The sequence below is a fragment of the Schistocerca nitens genome, chromosome 9 (assembly GCF_023898315.1).
Source record: "Schistocerca nitens isolate TAMUIC-IGC-003100 chromosome 9, iqSchNite1.1, whole genome shotgun sequence".
NCBI classification, from domain to species: domain Eukaryota; kingdom Metazoa; phylum Arthropoda; class Insecta; order Orthoptera; family Acrididae; genus Schistocerca; species Schistocerca nitens.
Genome location: NC_064622.1, coordinates 470,081,107 through 470,100,908, shown reverse-complemented (window position 1 = coordinate 470,100,908; position 19,802 = coordinate 470,081,107). Strand labels below are relative to the sequence as shown.

Genomic DNA, 19,802 nt, shown 5'->3' with positions numbered 1-19,802 from the left:
TCATTTGATGCTCCATTATTAATATGACGGATAAAGATTTGGACGACACTATGATGATGGTGTTAACTAAAGGACTGAACTTTACACCCATACCAAAGGTTTTACCAATACCGACTTTCATTAGTGTCGTTGAAGAAGCTGTTCATCCTCTTTCTGCGGAATCAGCAGAAAAACTCGTCGAGCAGTTATGAAGGCTCGCCCACAAAGGAGTAACGTATCTGTGGCAGAGAAGGCTGCACTACATAAGCTTCGCCAGGATTCCGAGATGGTAGTTCTTGCAGCTGATAAAGGTAATGCCACTGTTTTAATGTCTCGTGATGACTATCATGAAAAAATGAATGGTTTACTGACAGACAGCACATACTAGAAAATCAGTAAAGACCCAACCAACCAGGTGGTAAGGAAGATTGCTTAGCTTCTGAATGCCCCCCCCCCTCCCTCCCCTCCACCAGAAGTTGCGTGAAGATTGAAACCAAGTGGTGCCGTTCCTCCAAGGCTTTATGAACTTCCAAAGATCCACAAGAATGGTGTTCCTCTACGTTCGATAGTAATATCGGCTCTCCACCTATGATTGCGCCAAACACTTAGTGTCACTATTAAGGCCTCTGCTGGGAAAATGCGCTCATCACGTATGTAAATCTGTGGACTTCATTGACAAACTGAAATCACTCAAACTGAACAATTCTGCTGTTAGTCAGTTTCGATGTAGTGTCGTTGTTCACCCGGGTTCCTCTTTCGGAATCATTCTCTCACATTGAAAAGACTTTTGATAAAAAGATTTCAGCTTTATTTGAACATGTTTTGACCCCAACATATTTTTTATTCAATAACAAAGTTTATGCAGAGACTGACTGTGTCACCACGGGTAATCCTTTGTCGCCCTTGATGGTCAACATTTTTATGGAGGACTTTGAGGAGAAAGTGCTGGAATCTGCTAGCTTGAAACCAAAGGTGTTTTGGAGGTATGTTGATGACACGATTGTAGTGTGGCCCCACGGTAAAGACAAGCTAATAGGATTTTTAAATCATCTGAATTCTGTCCACAGACAAATTCAGTTCACGATGGAAATCGAAAGAGGTGGATGCCTTCCATTTTTGGATGTGTTGGTACGGTGCGAAGATGATGGCACTCTCGGACATGCAGTGTACTGAAAACCAACCCATACTGATTTACGAGGGCCGTTCAGAAAGTAACCTCCGGTTGATTTAAAAAAATACACCAAGTTAAATAAAAATATTTTAATATATACATCTTACAACTACATCTTTGCACTATTTTTCTACATAGTCTCCATAGCGATTGAGGCACTTATCGTATCTCTTCACAAGCTTTGAAATTCCTTCTGCATAAAAATCACTCGCTTGTGCCTGGAGCCAGCCTGTGACCGCATCTTGCTGTCACTATCTCGTACAAGAGAGTCTTAGAAATCTGTGGAAAACCAGTAGACAACTCCGACATTGAGAAACGTCGATTTTCACGAACTTTTGCATCAACTGTCTGAACGAGTTCGTCAGTCACCAATGATGGTCTACCACTCCTCTCTTCATCATGAACGTTTTCTCGTCCACTTTTAAATAAACGTACCCATTCACGGACAACTCCTTCACTCATAACTCTTGGTCCGTACACGGCACAAAGCTCACGATGAATAGCTGCTGCAGAATATCCTTTGGCTGTAAAAAACCTTATGACAGCACACACTTCACATTTGGCGGGGTTTTCTATTGCAGCACACATTTCAAACTGCCACAAAAACTAAACTAGCGCAGGTACGACGTTCACTCGGCCACGGATTGATGCCGACTGACCTGTTGAGTGTGGGAACGCACAGATGGCGTCGCTACTCCCCCCACAACCCGCACTGTGACCAATCGGAGGTTACTTTCTGAACCGCCCTCGTATATTTACCTGCAAATAGCTGCCACCATCCTTTGCAGACAATTAGTGTACTCAGAACTCTAGTACACAGAGCACATTATTGCTGACAAGAGCAGTCTGGAGGACGAGCTTCTACACCTGAGAAGAGTTTTTGAAGCCAACGGGTATCCTCCACAGCAGATACGGAAGGCACTACAAATGAAATCAACAGCGGGCACAAGAAATGCAGAAGAAGACACGGAAATTCTTAAATCCACGGCTTTCCTACCACACGTGGCAAGCCTTTCGTCAAAAATAGAATGGATCCTCAGTAAACACAAAGTGAAAGTGATTTTTCGCCCTCTACCAAAGACAGCAGCACTCCTGGGTTCCGTTAAAGATGATTTGATGCTTTGGAAACCTGGGGTTTATAAGATCATCTGTGAGTGCGGCTGTTCATACATCGGACAGACTACATGTACAGTCCAGGAGAGAGGCACATATCACCACAGGTACACCTGTCTCTTACAACCTACTAAATCTGCAGTGGTGGAGCACTGTATTGACACTGGCCACCCTATCGTGTATGAAAATGTCGAAATTGTAGCCTTGACTTCATCTTTCTGGGACTCAGTAGTGAGGGAAGCAACTGAAATTCAGTTGGCGATGAATTTAATTAATAGATATAGCAGCTTCAACTTGGACAAATCATGGAATCCGGCAATTTCTACAATTAAATCACAAAGGCGTTGTGACGGTGCAGCACTCCACGACACATCGATATCATCGTGTGGAATGACTGTGCAGCCATAGATTTAATTTCCGTGCATATGTTACACCTCTTTGCTGCCTATCAACGTCTCTGCTGCCTTGTGTATCTTTGGCCAAATACGCAGTGGTTTGTCCTCTGGAGTAAAAGGATGGAGCAAGTGCTGGAGCGTTAGTCACCTGGGCTCACTCTGAAGATGGCTGGATGGTATTCAGTCAAAATATTAGAAGAAGAAGCAGAATTTATGCGACTGCACTCCCAAAATTTTATGGAACAAAAATCTTGTTTACCATGCTATGTTACATGATCAATAACTTTGCATATAGTCTGTGTTTTGTGCTTTGTCTCAAGCTGACTCTGAGCAGAAATATGATGCACCTTTTGCAGAAATTTGTGTAAAAATCAACGTTGCAGGTTGTGAAAAAGCCAAAGAAAACTTAAAATGTGGAAAATGTTGTAACAGGAAACTGTTAATGATGGGAGAACTGTATTGAATGAATAGGACTTCTGTTTGGATAGACAAAAATGAAGGTAAAAAGCATGAAATGTGCGAATGTATAAACGGGTTTTACTGTACATATATTTATTGGATCACGGAAATAAGATATCCATACATGTTATAAAAATATGTATGATGTACGTACGTATGAATGAATGAATGTTCCACGTCACTGCCGAAAACCACAGTACCGATTTCAACCACATTTGATACATGTATCACTTACTGTCCGGAGAGAATCACCATAAATGTAAGAAGCACCTACCTATCAAAGGGATGGGGTGAAAGGAAGTGTAGCCCATGACCCACGAACACCAAGACTTTATCATTCAGTACTTGAAAATGAGAGCACTTAAAGAGTCTTGCAACAAACTTTACAATAATTCAAAACATTTACAAAACCTTTTCTTAGTGACAACCCCCACCAAATTATGAAAGGAAAAATGTTTTTCGTTTAGTACATTTTTGCTGTTCATGCAGTAAAATGTGGCTGAAAACTGGAAGCCGTGGGCTAGAGCCCATGACGCGCCTTGTGGATGTCTCCCTAGAGGCGCCGCTCTGCAACAACAGTAGTGGAGCAGCAGTACGAAATGCAGAAGTCGTCTGCATACAGAGAATGTGAGACATAGGGCCCGACAGCTGCTGCTACTGTTAATGCCACTAAAAATAGAGAGACACCCAATACAGAGCCCTGCGGGACTCCATTCTCCTGGATATGGATGGAACTATGGGAGTCACCAACTTGGATACAGAAAGTACGGAGCGACAGGAAGTTTTGGATAAAGATTGGGAGTGGTCCCCGGAGACCCCACTCATACAATGTGGCAAGGATATGATGTTGCCAAGTCGTGTCGTATGCTTTACATAAGTAAAAAAAGACAGCAATCAGGTGTTTCCATCTGGAAAAGGCTGTTTGGATGGCAGACTTGATGGACACAAGATTATCAGTGGTAGAGTGACCCTGGCAGAAGCCGCCATGACATGGAGCCAGCAAGCCAAGTGTCTCCAAAACCCAACCCAACTGCCGACATACCATACATTCCAGTAGCTTACAAAGAACGTTTGTGAGGCTGATGGGCTGATAACTATCCACATCAAGTGAGTTTTTACCGGGTTTGAGCACTGGAATAATGGTGCTCTCCCGCCACTGTGATGGAAAGACACCATCGCACCAGATCTGGTTGAAAATGATGAGATGATGTCGCTTGTAGTCAGATGAGAGATGTTTAATCATCTGTCTGTGGATGCGATCAGGCCCAGGAGCTGTGTCGGGGCAATGTGCAAGGGCACTGAGGAGCTCCCACTCTGTAAATGGGGTGTTATAGGATTCACTGCAGCATGTAGTGAATGAGAGGACATTCCCTTACAGCAGCCATTTGAGTGTGCGAAAGGCTGGGGGATAATCCTCCTATGCAGAGGCACGAGCAAAGTGCTCAGCAATCCTGTTTGTGTCGGTACATAACTCGCCATTTATGGTAACACCGGAGACAGCTGTTGGGGGCCTGGTACCCGAAAAGATGTTTGGTCTTTGCCCAGACTTGGGAAGGTGACGTGTGGCGCCCAATGGAGACATATCTCTCCTAACACTCCTCCTTCTATTGTTTGATAAGGTAGCAAACACGCGCACGGAGCCGTTTAAAAGCTATGAGGTGCTCCAGGGAAGGGGGCCGATTATGCCACTGTAAAGCTCGCCACCACTCCTTAATTGCTTCAGCAATTTGGCGACCACCACAGGACTGCCCTGTGCCTCGGGCACCCTAAAGAGCGAGGGATCACGTTTTCTGCCGCAGAAACAATTGTGCTAGTCACCTGCTCAAGCGTCACATCGATGTTACCGTGTGGGGGAGATTCAGAGGTGACAGCAGAGGTGAAAGTTCCCCAGTCTGCCTTGTTGAAAGCCCATTTGGGCAGGCATCCATGTGCCCGATGCTGGGGCAGTGACAGGAAGATAGGGAAGTGGTCACTACCACATAGGTCGTTATGTGCTCTCCAGTTAATAGATGGGAGAAGTCCTGGGCTGCAAATTGATAAATCAATGGCCGAGTAAATATCATGAGCCACACTGAAATGTGTGGCAGCCCCAGTATTTAAAAGGCAGAGGTTGAATTGCAACAGTAAAGTATTGACATCTCTGCCTCGGCCAGTAAACATGGTACCACCCCACAAGGGGTTATGGGCATTAAAATCTCCCGGAAGTAGGAAAAGGTTAGGGAGTTGATCAATCAGTGCAGCTAATACATTCAGGGGCACTGCACCATCTGGAGGAAGATATACATTGCAGACAGTTATTTCCTGCGTTGTTCTTATTCTGACAGCCACAGCTTCAATAGGGGTTTGAAGGGGGCACTTGTTCACTACAGACCGAGTTTAGGACATAAACGCAAACTCCACCTGACACTCAATTATAGTTGCTATAGTTCCTGTAATATCCCTTACAGCTGCGGAGGGCAGGGGTCCGCATTGCTGGGAACCAGGTTTCCTGGAGGGCAATGCAGACAGCAGGTGTAAAGCTTAACAGTTGCCGTAGCTCAGCCAGGCGGTGGAAAAAACCGCAGCAATTCCACTGGAGGATGACATCGTGAGACTGGGAAGGCATGGAACATTCAATGAGGCAGTTTACACCTCGGAGTCACCTGCTGCCACCGATTTATTGCCTGAGCAGTCTATATCTATTGTGTCTGAGGGTCTGGCGAGATCTAGGTCCCCAGCGGACGCCAAAATCTCCACCCCCTCCTCAGCCGCAGAGCTTGTAGGTAGCAGTGGTGTGGGTGCCATCACAATTTCCTTGGTCTTAGGGGTTTCCTTTTTGGATCTCTCTCGCTGCTCCTTTGGTTTCCCTGGATAGGAGGACTTCACTGGCTCAGTCTCTGGGGCTGAGGATGAGCGTGAAGCCGTACGACCAGCTGCTTTTGGGCTCTTCAGCCACTGGCGGGTGTCGTCTTTCCCACTAGCAGAAACCTGGGAAGGGAGTGACCCAAGGGACTCCTTCATAGCGAGAGGAGCCGAAGAACACTTGCGCTTGTCCAGCTTAGAAGTGTGGACGGATGTCCCCGATGGTTGGGGGGGGGGGGGGGGGGGAGGGGGGTGCCCCCCACCATTAAGGGGGCAGGTGAAGTCTTCCAGCTCTGAGAGGTAACCTGGGTTGGCAGAACTGATGGTGCCAGAAGTGTTGTAGCAGCAGCGTAAGACGATGTCATGCGCACAGGATGCAGGCGTTCAAATTTTCTCTTAGCCTCAGTGTAGTCAGACTGTCCAGGGTCTTGTACTCCATGATTTTCCTTTCTTTCTGGAGAATCCTGCACTCAGGCGAACAAGGCGAATGGTGCTCTTCACAGTTGACACAGATGGGAGGCGGGGCACATGGAGTATTGGGATGTGATGGGCGACCGCAATCTCGGCATGTGACGCTGGAAGTAAATCAGGAAGACATATGACCGAACTTCCAGCAATTAAAGTACCGCATCGGGGGAGGGATATAGGACTTTACATCACACTGGTAGACCATCACCTTGACCTTCTCGGGCAATGTATCACTCACAAAGGCCAAGATGAAGGCACTGATGGCGACCAGATTATCCTTCAGGCCCTGGTGGACACACCAGACGAAATGTACACCTCGCCGTTCTACAACTGGCACGCAGCTCATCGTCTGACTGCAAAAGAAGGTCTCTGTTAAATATGATACCCTGGACCACCATACTTAAGCTCTTGTGGGGCGTGATGGTTACAGAAATATCCCCCAGCTTGTCACAAACGAGTAACTCCCGTGACTGGGCAGAGGATGCTGTTTTGGACAAGACTGACCCAGATCTAATTTTGGACAAGCCCTCCACCTCCCCGAACTTGTCCTCTAAATGCCCAACAAAAAACTGAGGTTTCATTGTCATGAAAGATTCCCCATCAGCTCGAACATACAAGGTACCGGGACGAATAAGATCCGCTGCCATCCTTAGCCTGACATTCCTCCCATGGTGTGGCCAGGGAGGGGAACGATTTGGGGTCATACTTCTGTGCGTTGAATTGAGCTCGTGATCGCTTAGAGACTGCTGGGGTTTCACCACCAGCAAGAGATGATGGAATATGCTTCACCGCGTGCCATCCACCCTGATGCCACCCACTCCGACCAGGAGTCCTCCCCATGGGCAAAACCCAGCCGCAGCAAAGGCCACCATGCAGGATGGCCATTGCTGGGAGTTCCGATGCCCCAAGGGGATGGACATCTACCCCTTGACATACGTGGGGAGTTAACAGCGCAGGCACCAGCAGAGCGATCCCTTTGTGGTCAGGGGGCTACAACCAACAGGGTACATGGTGGCCCCACCAGAACGGACTGGCTACTGTGCTGGATATCAGGTGCAAAGAAGTCCACGGTCATCGTTGACGCAGAAATCGGCACTGCATAGTGCATGGTGGAAAACGCACCCAGTAAGGTGTCCTCACCCCAGAGATGGAGAATGGGCAGGGCTGCAATACGACAACGAGAAAGTGGGCTAAAGATCTAAATGCACGATGGACACGAAGCAACTTTTAAGGTGCCTTTCCCCAATTGGCTCGCTCTTTGGGAAAATTTTGTAGAATGGAGGTCAAACCCTACAGGGGACAGTCACATAAAGGCCGAAACGTGAAACTCCATTTAGTCGCCTCATACGACAGACAGGAATACCTCGGGCCTATTCTAACCCCCGGATCCGCAGGGGGGAGCTATATTTGTGGCAGCCTTTTTGTTGTGCCTATTTGTAACTCAGAATCTCTGCTATAAGGTGAGTAGCAACTTTCCTTTTCACAGTATTGTTACATTCCATCCTGGATTTTCCATCGTTTGATTTTCAACTGTATTTAAGACACATTTGAACACAGTATTGCCATATGCCACTGAATGTACCTGCTAATTTATATCACTGGATGACACACAGTTCAGGAGATATGATATCAAACACTGAGCTGCACGAAAACAAAACTGCAGGGCGAAATTCACTAGAGATACAGATAAAATATGTGTACAAATACCTATTCTATATCTGTACCTATACTAACAATGAACAATGGGTACTTTAGAAAGTGTATATCATGACGAATTCATGGCACTGTAATAAGCATCAGAATATGCATACTAATGGACACATGACACACAGCTGTTCCTTAGTTTGTCTCCGAGATGCTCAGCATGATTGTTTCCATGAAGGATGGCGTGCTGCTGCTAAAGCTCTTTTACAAGAACAGTGGCTGCACACCAGCAGCCCTGCAAAAGTTCTGGACACTCAAGGGAATGCAAAAGAGGTATTGGTCCGATGTCTGCTACGGGTTTGGAGAAAATTATTGCAAAATTCGAAAAGACAGTTTCTGTTGGAGTGCAATGTGGCACAGGGAGGAAAGCAGATGATCCAACATCTGCTGAAAATGTGGCCACACCATTGCAGGAGGGGTCAAGCATGGTCGGGAACTACCTGCGAGCTTGGGGCATAAAATCCTATGAAACATCCTGCACTGCTATCCACACATTACTGGTATTCAGGAGTTGATGCGTACTGACCTTCCAGCATTTCTGCAAAGTTGATGATGTGGTGCGGGTTGATGGCACTGTTTATTGTAGGGCCATATTTTTTCAAAGAGGTGAGTCCTGTGGGTACTGTTACCTGTTCCATCACTGGTAAACATTACGATAAACTTCTGTGCACCAATGTTATTCCAACACTTCAACAGTGTGGATGTGTGGGTAGGGACATTTTTAAGCAATATGGCACTCCTCCGCTCACTGCACAGACGGTGAAGTGGCTGCTGCAGAGACATTTTAGAAATGCTAGAATTATCAGCCGTCATTTCTCTACAGCCCCGCTGTGCAGATCACCTGATCTTAATCCACAACTTCCAGCCATGGCATTATGTGAAAAATGCTGTGTTCAGTGTTGCAACTACAAAAGTAACTGAACTGGCACTGCGCAACGCATTCTGAATGTGACTGCTGAGACACTTTGGTCTGTTGTGCGGCGTGCCGTTTATCAATTCAACTAGTGGCAGAAACTGGTGGACAGTATATCGAACACATTTTGGGCCAGTCTCACGACAATTATAAACTAAAGTCTTTTGATTTTTATGCAGTTTTTAACCCCAGGACAATTAAAAACCAATGCCATTTTTTGCTTTTCATACAGTTTTTGGTTGTAGGGCAGTTAAAAACCAGTCGTTTTGCTTTTTATGTGGATTTTGGCCTCAGGACAATTAGAAACCTATTTTTCCCATCCTACATAGTACTATCTTGCCACGGTGGATGGACTTGCCTCACAGTACCACAACTGTTGACTACCAAACTTGTGCAATCAAGCACACTGAACAGTATGGATGGTGTAATATTAAACTCAAACCAAAGCAGTGAGGGCAGCTGATCGTATTGCACATACATTAGCTTACTTGCTCACCATCACTCATCATAACAAAACTAGTGATGTGTGAACACAGCCACGGGTAACAGCTAATATATATTTTAAAATGACTATAAAATGATACGCAATTTAATATGCTTCGTAAATGCACCAAATCCGTAAACAGCTATTAGTACATTTGTTGACTGCAAAACTGAACATGAAAGCTGCAAACAATAACAACGATTAAGAGGGCCTGCAATCTGTACTCTGCTTCTACACTGGGGAAACCAGGTCAAGGTTTCCTTTCCCTGTGTGTGTTGTGCATAATTGTTCGAAATCTTTGTTTCCAGATGAATCATGGAAAATTGTCAACAGGATTTGATAGAAAGAACTGTGAAAAGCACAAAAGGAATTGCTATTATTGCATAATTCCACTGAAACAAAAACTGAAGGAACTCTGTCAGTGCTAAAAATATGACGTGTAGTTGGGCTTCCTCTTTCAATACCTTCTCCTGCTTGTACAATAAGTATTGAGAGCAGCGCCGAATCTAATGCTACTCAACCAGTTTAAAAAACAATACATACGACAATCCCAAATCATGACGTCACAAAGTTTGCACGACAATATAACATAGCACGAGTTGAGTTATCTGATAGTAAATCTATAAGTGTTTCATGCTAAAACAAACTGTTGACATTTAGAAAACAGTTCTGTGACCTTGTTTAAAAGCAAAAATTATAGTAGCACATACAAGCACTTTTATTAAAGCTATGAGGATTATTCTCATACTAAGAACTCTCAAAAACATTTTTTGTACAGATAAAGTCTTCTGACTTGTGTTATTACGAGAAAATTCATACACATCCCACTTACACCCAATGTGATGCTTTCAACAACATCTGCCTTCTCCAACCACTCAACTGTTGCTGGAGTGTTTCCAAGTGCATCATGACACCGAGCAATAAAGAGACGATTCTCCTTCCATGGTGTTCTTGTCAGTCTTTCGGCCTTCAAGAAATGCTCAAGGGCATCTTTAATTGACACAGATGGCAGGCCAAACAAAGTCGAAGCCATTGAACGCTCCATCCACGGGCGAGATGCTACCTGAAATGAGCAATTTACAGCCATATTTAACAAAGATTTTTAGTACTAACTTCAATCATAAAAATAGCTATAATCAGTCCACACTGAAATAACAATCTGCAGTGGAGTGTGTTTTATTGTGCAAATAATCTCACAACATGAGCCAGATATATTATCCATATTACAGGACAGGTAACCTGCAAGGCTGCACTACAGATACCAGAGGTGCATATAACTAACTATGACATGGGGATTCCATTATAGTCTGTTCACAGAGAGATGAATGAGGGCCCCTAGTTCTGAAGTCGGTTGACTTCCACCTGCTAATTTTTGTGTCCGGCTGCTGCCAACTTCAAAGATCTGGTACACATGGCTGTGGTCCCCGCGAAGCAATTGTTGGCTGTTTCGGGTAGTAACAATACATATCCCGAGTGAGGAAGCTGTTCCTAGCCCACAATGGGCAATTCTAAATACTGCTTGTAGAAGGGCAAGGGGTAGTACTTTACAGAGCAGAACAAGAAAAGTAATTGATAATGTCATTGAATTTTGTGAGCAGTTTCAGCACTATGAGCAGAAATTTTGCAAAGATAATCTTGGGAAGTCACCGGAACTCCCAGTACAAAGAGCCAAATTTCAATTTAAATTTTTTAGTTTGACAGTGCTTTGAAACTGCCTACCCCTGTGTCCGAATTACTTGGTCAAGTCCTAATGGGTGTTGTGTTGTGTGACTCTGTACAGAAGATTGCTCTCTGTCTGTGGCTACTTTGACTAGTACTTGAGAAAAAGATCGGCTGGAAGTGGAGTATTACAGATCTGTAGAATATTTGGCATCCACCAAATCCACATGGGAAGAACTGCAGAATAAGAGGTCTTTCTTGTTAGTGTGTGGAGCCATTACTGACTGGCGGTCGGACTTCATTGCAGAAATAAAATTTATTAGGAAAGCAGCCACAGAAATATTGCATCTTGGATAGGCAGTAACAAGACAGTTGGAAAATGTTGGAGGAAGGATAATGGCATTGTGGAATGCGGAACCTGCTCTAGAAGATTTAATACCGGAAGTGTTGGCTGGAGGAGTAGTTCATTAGGGAAGCCCAACTAAAATGCTGCGCTAAATCCACGAAAAACGACTACCACTGTCAAATGAAACCTGGAAACTCTTAAAGGTGGTTTGCGAATATAGTTTTCCAAATCTTCCTCCAGAATCAGTCATTGTGATAAACAATATTCCATATCATAACAGACCAGTGGACAAAAGATCAACATGGTACGGAACCAAAGTGAGGATGTTGGAATGGCTGCAAAAGAGACATGTTGCCTGCAACGAGAGCTTGAGGAAGCAGGCTCTGATCGATTTAATTTGGGATCATGGACCTGCTAAAAAGACACATGTGAGTGAGTAATGAAATGGATAAAGAGGAAGGCCACACTGGTGTCTGCTTGTTGCCCAATAATTGTGATTCAAGTGCGGTAGGGCTGGCATGGGCCAAAAGTGAAAAGAATATTTCAGGAGTGCAACATTTGAAAGGGCAACTCCACTGATAGTATGTTTAAGACTGTAAGTGAATCTTCTGTCAATAACTGTTGACAACTTGGGAAAGTACTTCAGGAAGATACAACAAATGGAAGATTATTGCAGGTGCAATGGTGTCATCGAACTTTCAATAGATGACATCATGACCGATACTGCTGAACTGGATAGCAGCAACGATAAAAAACAAATTACGCACTGACGGAGAACTTGCAATAAGTGACATCATGACTAATACTGCTGAAATGGATAGCAGTAACAGTGGAAACAACTAATGCACCGATAGAGAATTTAATAAGAATGATTCTGGGTGATCTACATGTACTTGCAATTCAGCTTTACACTTGTTAATAAATGTTTACAATTTTAATCATACTCTTTTTATTGCCACAATGTAAGTTTTAATACTGTTTTTTTTTCTTTAATTATCTATCTCTTTTTTAAACTGAATTGTCTACGAGTACTGATAAGGAATTAGGAGCAACAAGCACCATCATTCGACAAAAAACTATCAATTTTAGTTTCACAAATCCTGTAAGCTTTCATTACACCCATCTATTTTTGCCGATGTGTAATATGTAGCAGCTTTTAGCTGGTATGGCAGTGGCTAATAGATGGTACTGTCAATGCCCTTTGGAGCGTAAACTGTAGGTGAGTGCGAGTGTGGTGACAAGACAGCAAAAATGTGAGTGCGGCTTGTTCCCCACATTGTCCTCACCTCCCGGCAATCCGTGCTGGCAGCTGGTGGGCAGAACTCGCTTCCTCCACTCTCCCCACCCGTATCGGAATACATTCGTCTAATTGCGGACAGAATAAGCTAAGCACTGCTTGCTGCTAGCAGATATGTTAAGGGAGACAGAAATTGGATAAATAATGACTAATACTTACTAAAAGTAACAAAGAAATGCCTTGCAGAGTCAGTGAAGAAATTAAAGTGGAATTTTTTCTAGGCACCCTAATTATATAACTCTAAACTACAAGTATATTTATACATACTAACACAAGTGATACTATGAGACCTTTCTCAATTTAAGATCATAAATCAGATATTTATGATCACCCTTCAATAGTAATGTGAATTTAAAGGAAACTCGATCCATTTGAATAGAGTAGTGATATAAATTGCCCCAAAGGAGTTTCACACATTCTGTAGATGTGAGGATTTGATTTCAGTAAATATCTGTAATTGTGCGGGTACAGATTTAATATTTGAAGTATAGCTATAGGAGAAGTGTTACCCTGTTATCATGTGTGTAACTATGAGGTCAGAATTTGCTAACTGGTAACATTCAATGCTGTGTCACCACACCATGCCCATCCCTTCGGCACGGTGTCCTCGTGGTGGTCGAGACTCCACTTCTCGAGCCTGTACTGTCCCACTTTCCACAGCGGTCTTCCCGAGGTCATCCAGTGTGCGAGTCGTGTTCCCACGTGCATGACAAGTTTCAACTGGTCACAAGTATGCTTGATGGTGTTTCCATCAGCACATACTGCAGCCGATTCTATTTTGTTAATTTCTGCCTTCTGGAGGGAGGTGTTCAAGAGTTGAGTGATTGTGTAATACCATTGCCTCTTAGCTTCACGAATCTTACCTTAACCTTTTCTTTGCCTAAAAACAGTAGTAGACTGATGACTTAGGTCCTGTACCACAACATGTGAATGCCCCACTGTACCTAAGCTATCACTCTTGCTATTCCATTTGATGTGCGAAAGAGTAGTTAATAACATAGATAACCATCATTCTTTCCTGCATAGAAATGTATTGTTTTAGAGACTGCACTTGCTTAGTAGGATGTTCAAGGAGCCAGCACACAGAAGAAACGACTCTCGGATCTGCTCAAGAGCACTAGATATAGCCACCAGCTCGGCAGTGAAAACACAGCTGCCACTGAGCAAGGAATGCTGTTCAGTATGTCCTTCACGGACATAGGTGGAGCCGACGTGAGCATCAGCCATTGAGCCATCAATGTAAACCACTTCGTGGCCTCAGTACATGTCAACAATTGAGAGGAAGTGGCAGTGCAGAGCCACGGGGTTAACTGAGTCCTTAGGGCCATGTGAAAGGTACAGGCGAAGCTGTGGCCTAGGTGTACACCATGGAGGTGTACATGAATGGCCCACGAGTACAGGTGGTAAAGGCAGACTCCAGTTCGGAAAGAAGGGACCGGACAAGAACTGCAACTGAAGCCCTGACCTGGGCCACTGATATGGGAGATGCACCGCCATCAGTGGGAAAAGAAGACGGTGATTCAGATGAGCAGGAGAACTACGAACATGTGCAATGTAACTGGCCAGCAGTTGTGCACGTCTAACCTGCAATGGAGGGACTCCGGCCTCCACCAGGAGGCTGGTCACCGGACTCGTCCCAAAAGCTCCTGTCGCTAGGCAAATGCTACAGTGGTGCACTGGGTCGAGTAAACGCAACGCCGAGGGTGCCGCCGAACCATAAACCAGACTCCCATAGTCAAGGCAGGATTGAACAAGGGCTCTGCACCATGGTTGGTGTTGCATACGCAGCGGAGGGCATTGAGGTGCTGCCAGCACTTCTGCTTAAGCTGACAAAGGTGAGGAAGCCAAGTCAATCGGGCATTGAAAACCAGTCCAAAGAATCAATATGTCTCCACTACAGGGAGTGGATTGTCATTAGAGTCTTGTTTTTGATGAATGGTACGACGCCAACAAAAGTGCATAACACACGATGTTGCAGCCGAAAACTGGAAACCGTGGGCTAGGGCCCACAACTGCGCCTTGTGGATGGCTCCCCGTAGGTGCTGCTCAGCAACACCAGTACTGGTGGAGCAGTACGAAATGCGGAAGTCGTCTGCATACACAGAAGGAGAGACGGATAGCCCTACAGCTGCTGCTAGACCATTAAAGATCACTAAAAATAGAGAGACACTAAATACAGAGTCCTGCAGGATCCCATTCTCCTGGATATGGGGGGAACAACTTGGACACTGAAAGTACAAAGTGACAGGAAATTCTGGATAAAAATCTAGAGTGAGCCTTGGAGACCCCACTCGTATAATGTGGCACGGATATTATGTTGCCAGGTTGTGCTATACACTTTTCGTAAATCTAAAAGAACAGCAACGAGGTGTTGGCATGAGGAAAAGGCTGTTCGGGTGGCAGACTCGAGGTAGAGTGCCCTGGTGGAGCCAGCAGGCCACATGACACCAGGGCCCACCCCAACCGTCGACACAACATACGTTCCTGCAGCTTACATAGAATGTTGGTGAGGCAGATGGACCGATAGCTATCCACATCTAGTGGGTTTTTACCGGGTCTGAGCACCGGAATGATGGTGCTCTCCTGCCACTGCGATGGAAAGATACCATCGCACCAGATCTGGTTGAAGATGATGAGATGTCACTTGTAGTCAGGTGAGAGATGTTTAATCATCTGACTGTGGATCCAATCTGGCCCAGTAGCAGCGTCGGGGCACTGTGCAAGGGCACTGAGCAGCTTCCACTCTGTAAATAAGGCATTATAGGATTCACTGTGGCGTGTAGTGGAACAAGAGGATTTCCCTTCGGCCGTCATTTGAGAGTGCGAAAGGCTGGGCGTAATTCTCTGATGCAGAGGCTCTGGTACCCGAAAACACATTTGATCCTTGCCCAGACTTGGAAAGGTGACATATGGCACCCAATGTTCGAGACATTATCTCTCCCACCACTCCTGCTTCTGTCGTCTGCTAAGTTGGCGAAAGCGGGTATGGAGCGGTTTAAAGGCTATGAGGTGCTCCAGGGAAGGGGGCAGACTATGCCAATGTAGAGCTTGCTGACACACTGTAATTACTACAGCGGCTTCCAGCAACCACCAAGGGACTGCCTTTCGTCAGGGGTACCCTAAAGAGCGAGGGATCGTGTTTTCTGCCACAGAAATGATTGTTGTAGTCACCTGCTCAAACATCACATGATGTTACCATGTGGGGGAGATTCCATGGTGACAGCAGAGATGAAAGTTTCCCAGTCTGCCTTGTTTAAAGCCCATCTGGGCAGGCATCTGTGGGCCTGACGCCGGGTCAGTGACAGGAAGATGGGAAAGTGGTCACCATCACACAGGTCATCATGTGCTCTCCAGTGGATAGAGTGGAGAAGTCCTGGTCTGCAAATTGATAAATCAATGACTGAGTAACTATCATGAGCCACACTGAAATGTGTGGCAGCCCAAATATTTAAGAGGCAGAGGTTGAACTGAGTCGGTAAGTTCCGACATCTCTGCCTTGACCAGTAAGCACGGTACCACCCCACAAGGGGTTATGGGCATTAAAATCTTCCAGAAGTAGGAATGGGTTAGGGAGTCGATCAATCAGTGCAGCTAATACATTCAGGGGTACTGCACCATCTGGAGGAAGATATACATTGCAGACAGAACTCCACCTGACACTATTTATAGTCGATACGGTTCCTGTGGTATCCCTTATAGCCGCGGTGGGCAGGGGTCTGCATTGCCGAGAATCGGGTTTCCTGGACGGCGATGTAGCTCAGCAAGGTGGTGGAACGCAATTCACTGTAGGATTATGTCATTGTGAGACTGGGAAGGCACGGAATATTCAATGAGGCAGTTTGTGCCTCAAGAGTCACCTAATGACACTGACTTATTGCCTGAGCAGTCCATATCCATTGTGTCTGAGGGTCTGGTGAGATCTAGGTCCTCAGCAGATACCAAAATCTTCACCTCATCTGCAGATGAAGAACTTTGCTCCTGAAGTAGGTGGTGCGAGAGCAACAGGGGGAAAGTGCCCCCCCCCCCCCCCATCATCAAGGGGGCAGGTGTAGTCTTCTGGTTCTGAGAGGTGACAAGAATGCAAGGAACTCATGGGCAACAACTGTTCTTGTAGCGGCGGCGTAAGAGGTGGTCATAGCCACAGGATGTAGGTGCTCAAATTTTCTCTTAGCTTCAGTGTAGGTCAGTTGGTCCAGGGTCTTATATTCCACGATTTTCCTCTCCTTCTGTAAAGTCCTTCAATCTGGCGAGCAAGGTGGATGACGCTCTCCGCAGCTGACATAGATGGGAGGCGGGGCACACGGAGTATTTGGACATGATGGACATCCACAATCTGGACATGTGGCGCTGGAAGTACAGCGGGAAGACATATGTCTGAACTTCCAGTACTTAAAGCACGGCATTGGGGAGGGATATATGGCTTAACGTCACAGCACTGGGGACCATCACCTTGACCTTCTCAGGCAATGTGTCACCCTCAAAGGCCAAAATGAAGGCACCAGTGGCAACCTGATGCTCCCTTGGAGCCCGATGGACGCGCCGGACCAAATGAACACCTCGCCACCCTAAATTGGCGTGCAGCTTGTCGTCATGCTGCAGAAGAAGGTCCTTGTGGAATATAATAACCTGGACCATATTTAAGCTATTATGGGGTGTGCTGGTAACAGAAACATCTCCCAACTTGTCAGAAGTGAGTAATGCCTGTGACTGGGCAGAGGATACTGTTTTTATCAAGACTGACCCAGAGCGCATTTTGGACAAGTCCTCCACATCCCCAAACTAGTCCTCCAAATGCTCCACAAAAAACTGAGGTTTCCTGGACATGAAAGATTCCCCATCAACTCTCGTACATACGAGGTACTGGGGCGAATAAGCTTCACTGCCATTGTTAGCCTGGCATTCCTCCCATGGTGTGGCCAGGGAGGGGAGTGATTGGGGGTCATATTTCTTAGAACTGAAGTTAGAATTTGCCCGTTTAGAGACTGCTGGTGACGGACCACCAGCAAGAGATGACATACTACACTTCATGGCATGTCATTCGCCCTGATGCCACTTAATCCAACCAGGGGACCTCCCCACGGGTGCCACCCAGCCTCAGGGAGATGGGCACCTACTCCATGGCGTACGTAGGGAGTTAACAGTGCAGGCATCAGCAGAGTGTTCCCTGTGTTGTCAGGGGGCTACAACTAACAGGGTACTTGGTGGCCACACCGCAACGGACTGGCTACCGTGCTGGATATCAGGTGCAACCAAGCAAACTAGTCAATTGTCAATGTCAGCGTAGAAAACGATACTGCACAGCTGATGGAAAAATATGCACCCAGGATGGTGGCCTCGCCCAACAGTTGGAGAACGAGCAGAAGTGCAGATCCACGTTGACGAAAGATGCGATATGTCTCTGCGCATGATGGACAAGATGCACCATGTAAGGAGCCCTTCCCCAATTGGCTCACTTTTTGGGCAAATTTTGAAAAATGGAGTTCAAACCCTGCAGGGGACCATCACATAAGGGCCGAAACGTGAGAGACTCCTTTTAGTGCCTCTTACGACAGACAGGAATATTTCAGGCCTATTCTAACCCCAGGACCCGCATGGGGTGTATTGCTCAGGTAACCGTGTACATTGTTGGCGTTTAATAAATGTTTCAATATTGCAAATTAGTTTATAACAATATTGTGAAACGGAAAAGCTTTCAGTCAGCAAGGCCTTCATACAAAACAAACAAACAAACAAACAAACAAACACACACACACACACACACACACACACACACACACACGCACGCACGCGCGCGCGCACCAACACTACTCACACACATAACTGCAGTCTCAGCAGCAGTAGCCACACTGCGAGCAGCAGCACCAGTGCAGGATGGGAGTGGTGACTGGTTGACTGGGTTGGTGTAAGGAGGAGGCTGGGGCGGGGAGGGTAGGGATAGTAGGGTAGGTGTGGCGGATATTGAAGTGCTGCAGGTTAGACAGAGGGCAAGGGAGATGTGGGGAGAGTAGCGGAAAAGGAGAGAAGTAAAAAGACTGTGCGATGGTGGAATGAGGGCTGTGTAGTGCTAGAATGGGAACAGGGAAGGGGCTGGATGGGTGAAGACAATGACTAACAAAGGTTGACACCAGGAAGATTATGGGAACATAGGCTGTATTGCAGGGAAAGTTCCCACCTGTGCAATTCACAGAAGCTGGTGTTGGTGGGGATGATCCATATGGCACAGCTTGTGAAACAGTCACTGAAACGAAGTATATGATGTTTCGCAGCATGCTCAGCAACAGGGTGGTCCCCCTGTTTCTGGATCATAGTTTGTCAGTGACCGCTCATGTGGAAAGACAGCTTATAGGTTGTCATGGCCACATAGAATGCAGCACAGTGGTTGCAGCTTAGCTAACTGCATCGTTATACTCAATGTCCATTCTTCTTTCTCTTCTTTCCTGCGTTTCTCTTCTCGCCTTACAGACCGCACTGCACGCTCTACTTACCAGGCACACTGTATCAACCATCTCGGCCGTGAACAACAAACAGCTACAAGACCACGTTGATTGTTGATGCTGCATTTTATGTCCCATATTACTACTGCTGTTTCATTAATCCTATACCTTCAAATTGATCACTCTCCCTGTGTCACTCTCCCATATTTTCGCATGTTATTTCCAGCACCTTTCCAGTGCCATAAAATCTTGTATCTCATCCTATGAACCCCCCAACCCCACTCTTTCTCCATTCTATCCCAGTTTGCACCCACTAATTCCACTTCATCCAGTCGCTTATCCACTCTAAGACCTGCAACCTTTGATCTCATGGTAACTTCACGCCAATTTTAGTGAGTTTTCGCTATTGTTGACTCCCTCAGGTTGCATCCTGTTTTCCCCTTTTACATCCATTTCATCCTTTTCCTAAATCTTCACTCACCCAAAGACCAAAGTTGACTCTGTGCAACTCAGTTCACTCCTCCATCCAACTATGATCC

The 19,802-nt window shown here is 45.8% G+C and overlaps 1 protein-coding gene across 1 annotated transcript in view; it reads right to left on the bottom strand.

The window, feature by feature from the left end:
• The window catches only part of LOC126203764 (regulator of microtubule dynamics protein 3-like), an 80,061-nt gene that overhangs the window by 6,641 nt on the left and 53,618 nt on the right, over nt 1–19,802 (bottom strand). Inside the window, exon 5 of the mRNA XM_049938132.1 lies at nt 10,360–10,590. Within this exon, the coding sequence (XP_049794089.1) occupies nt 10,360–10,590 (231 nt within the window). The remainder of the gene's footprint in view (nt 1–10,359; nt 10,591–19,802) is intronic.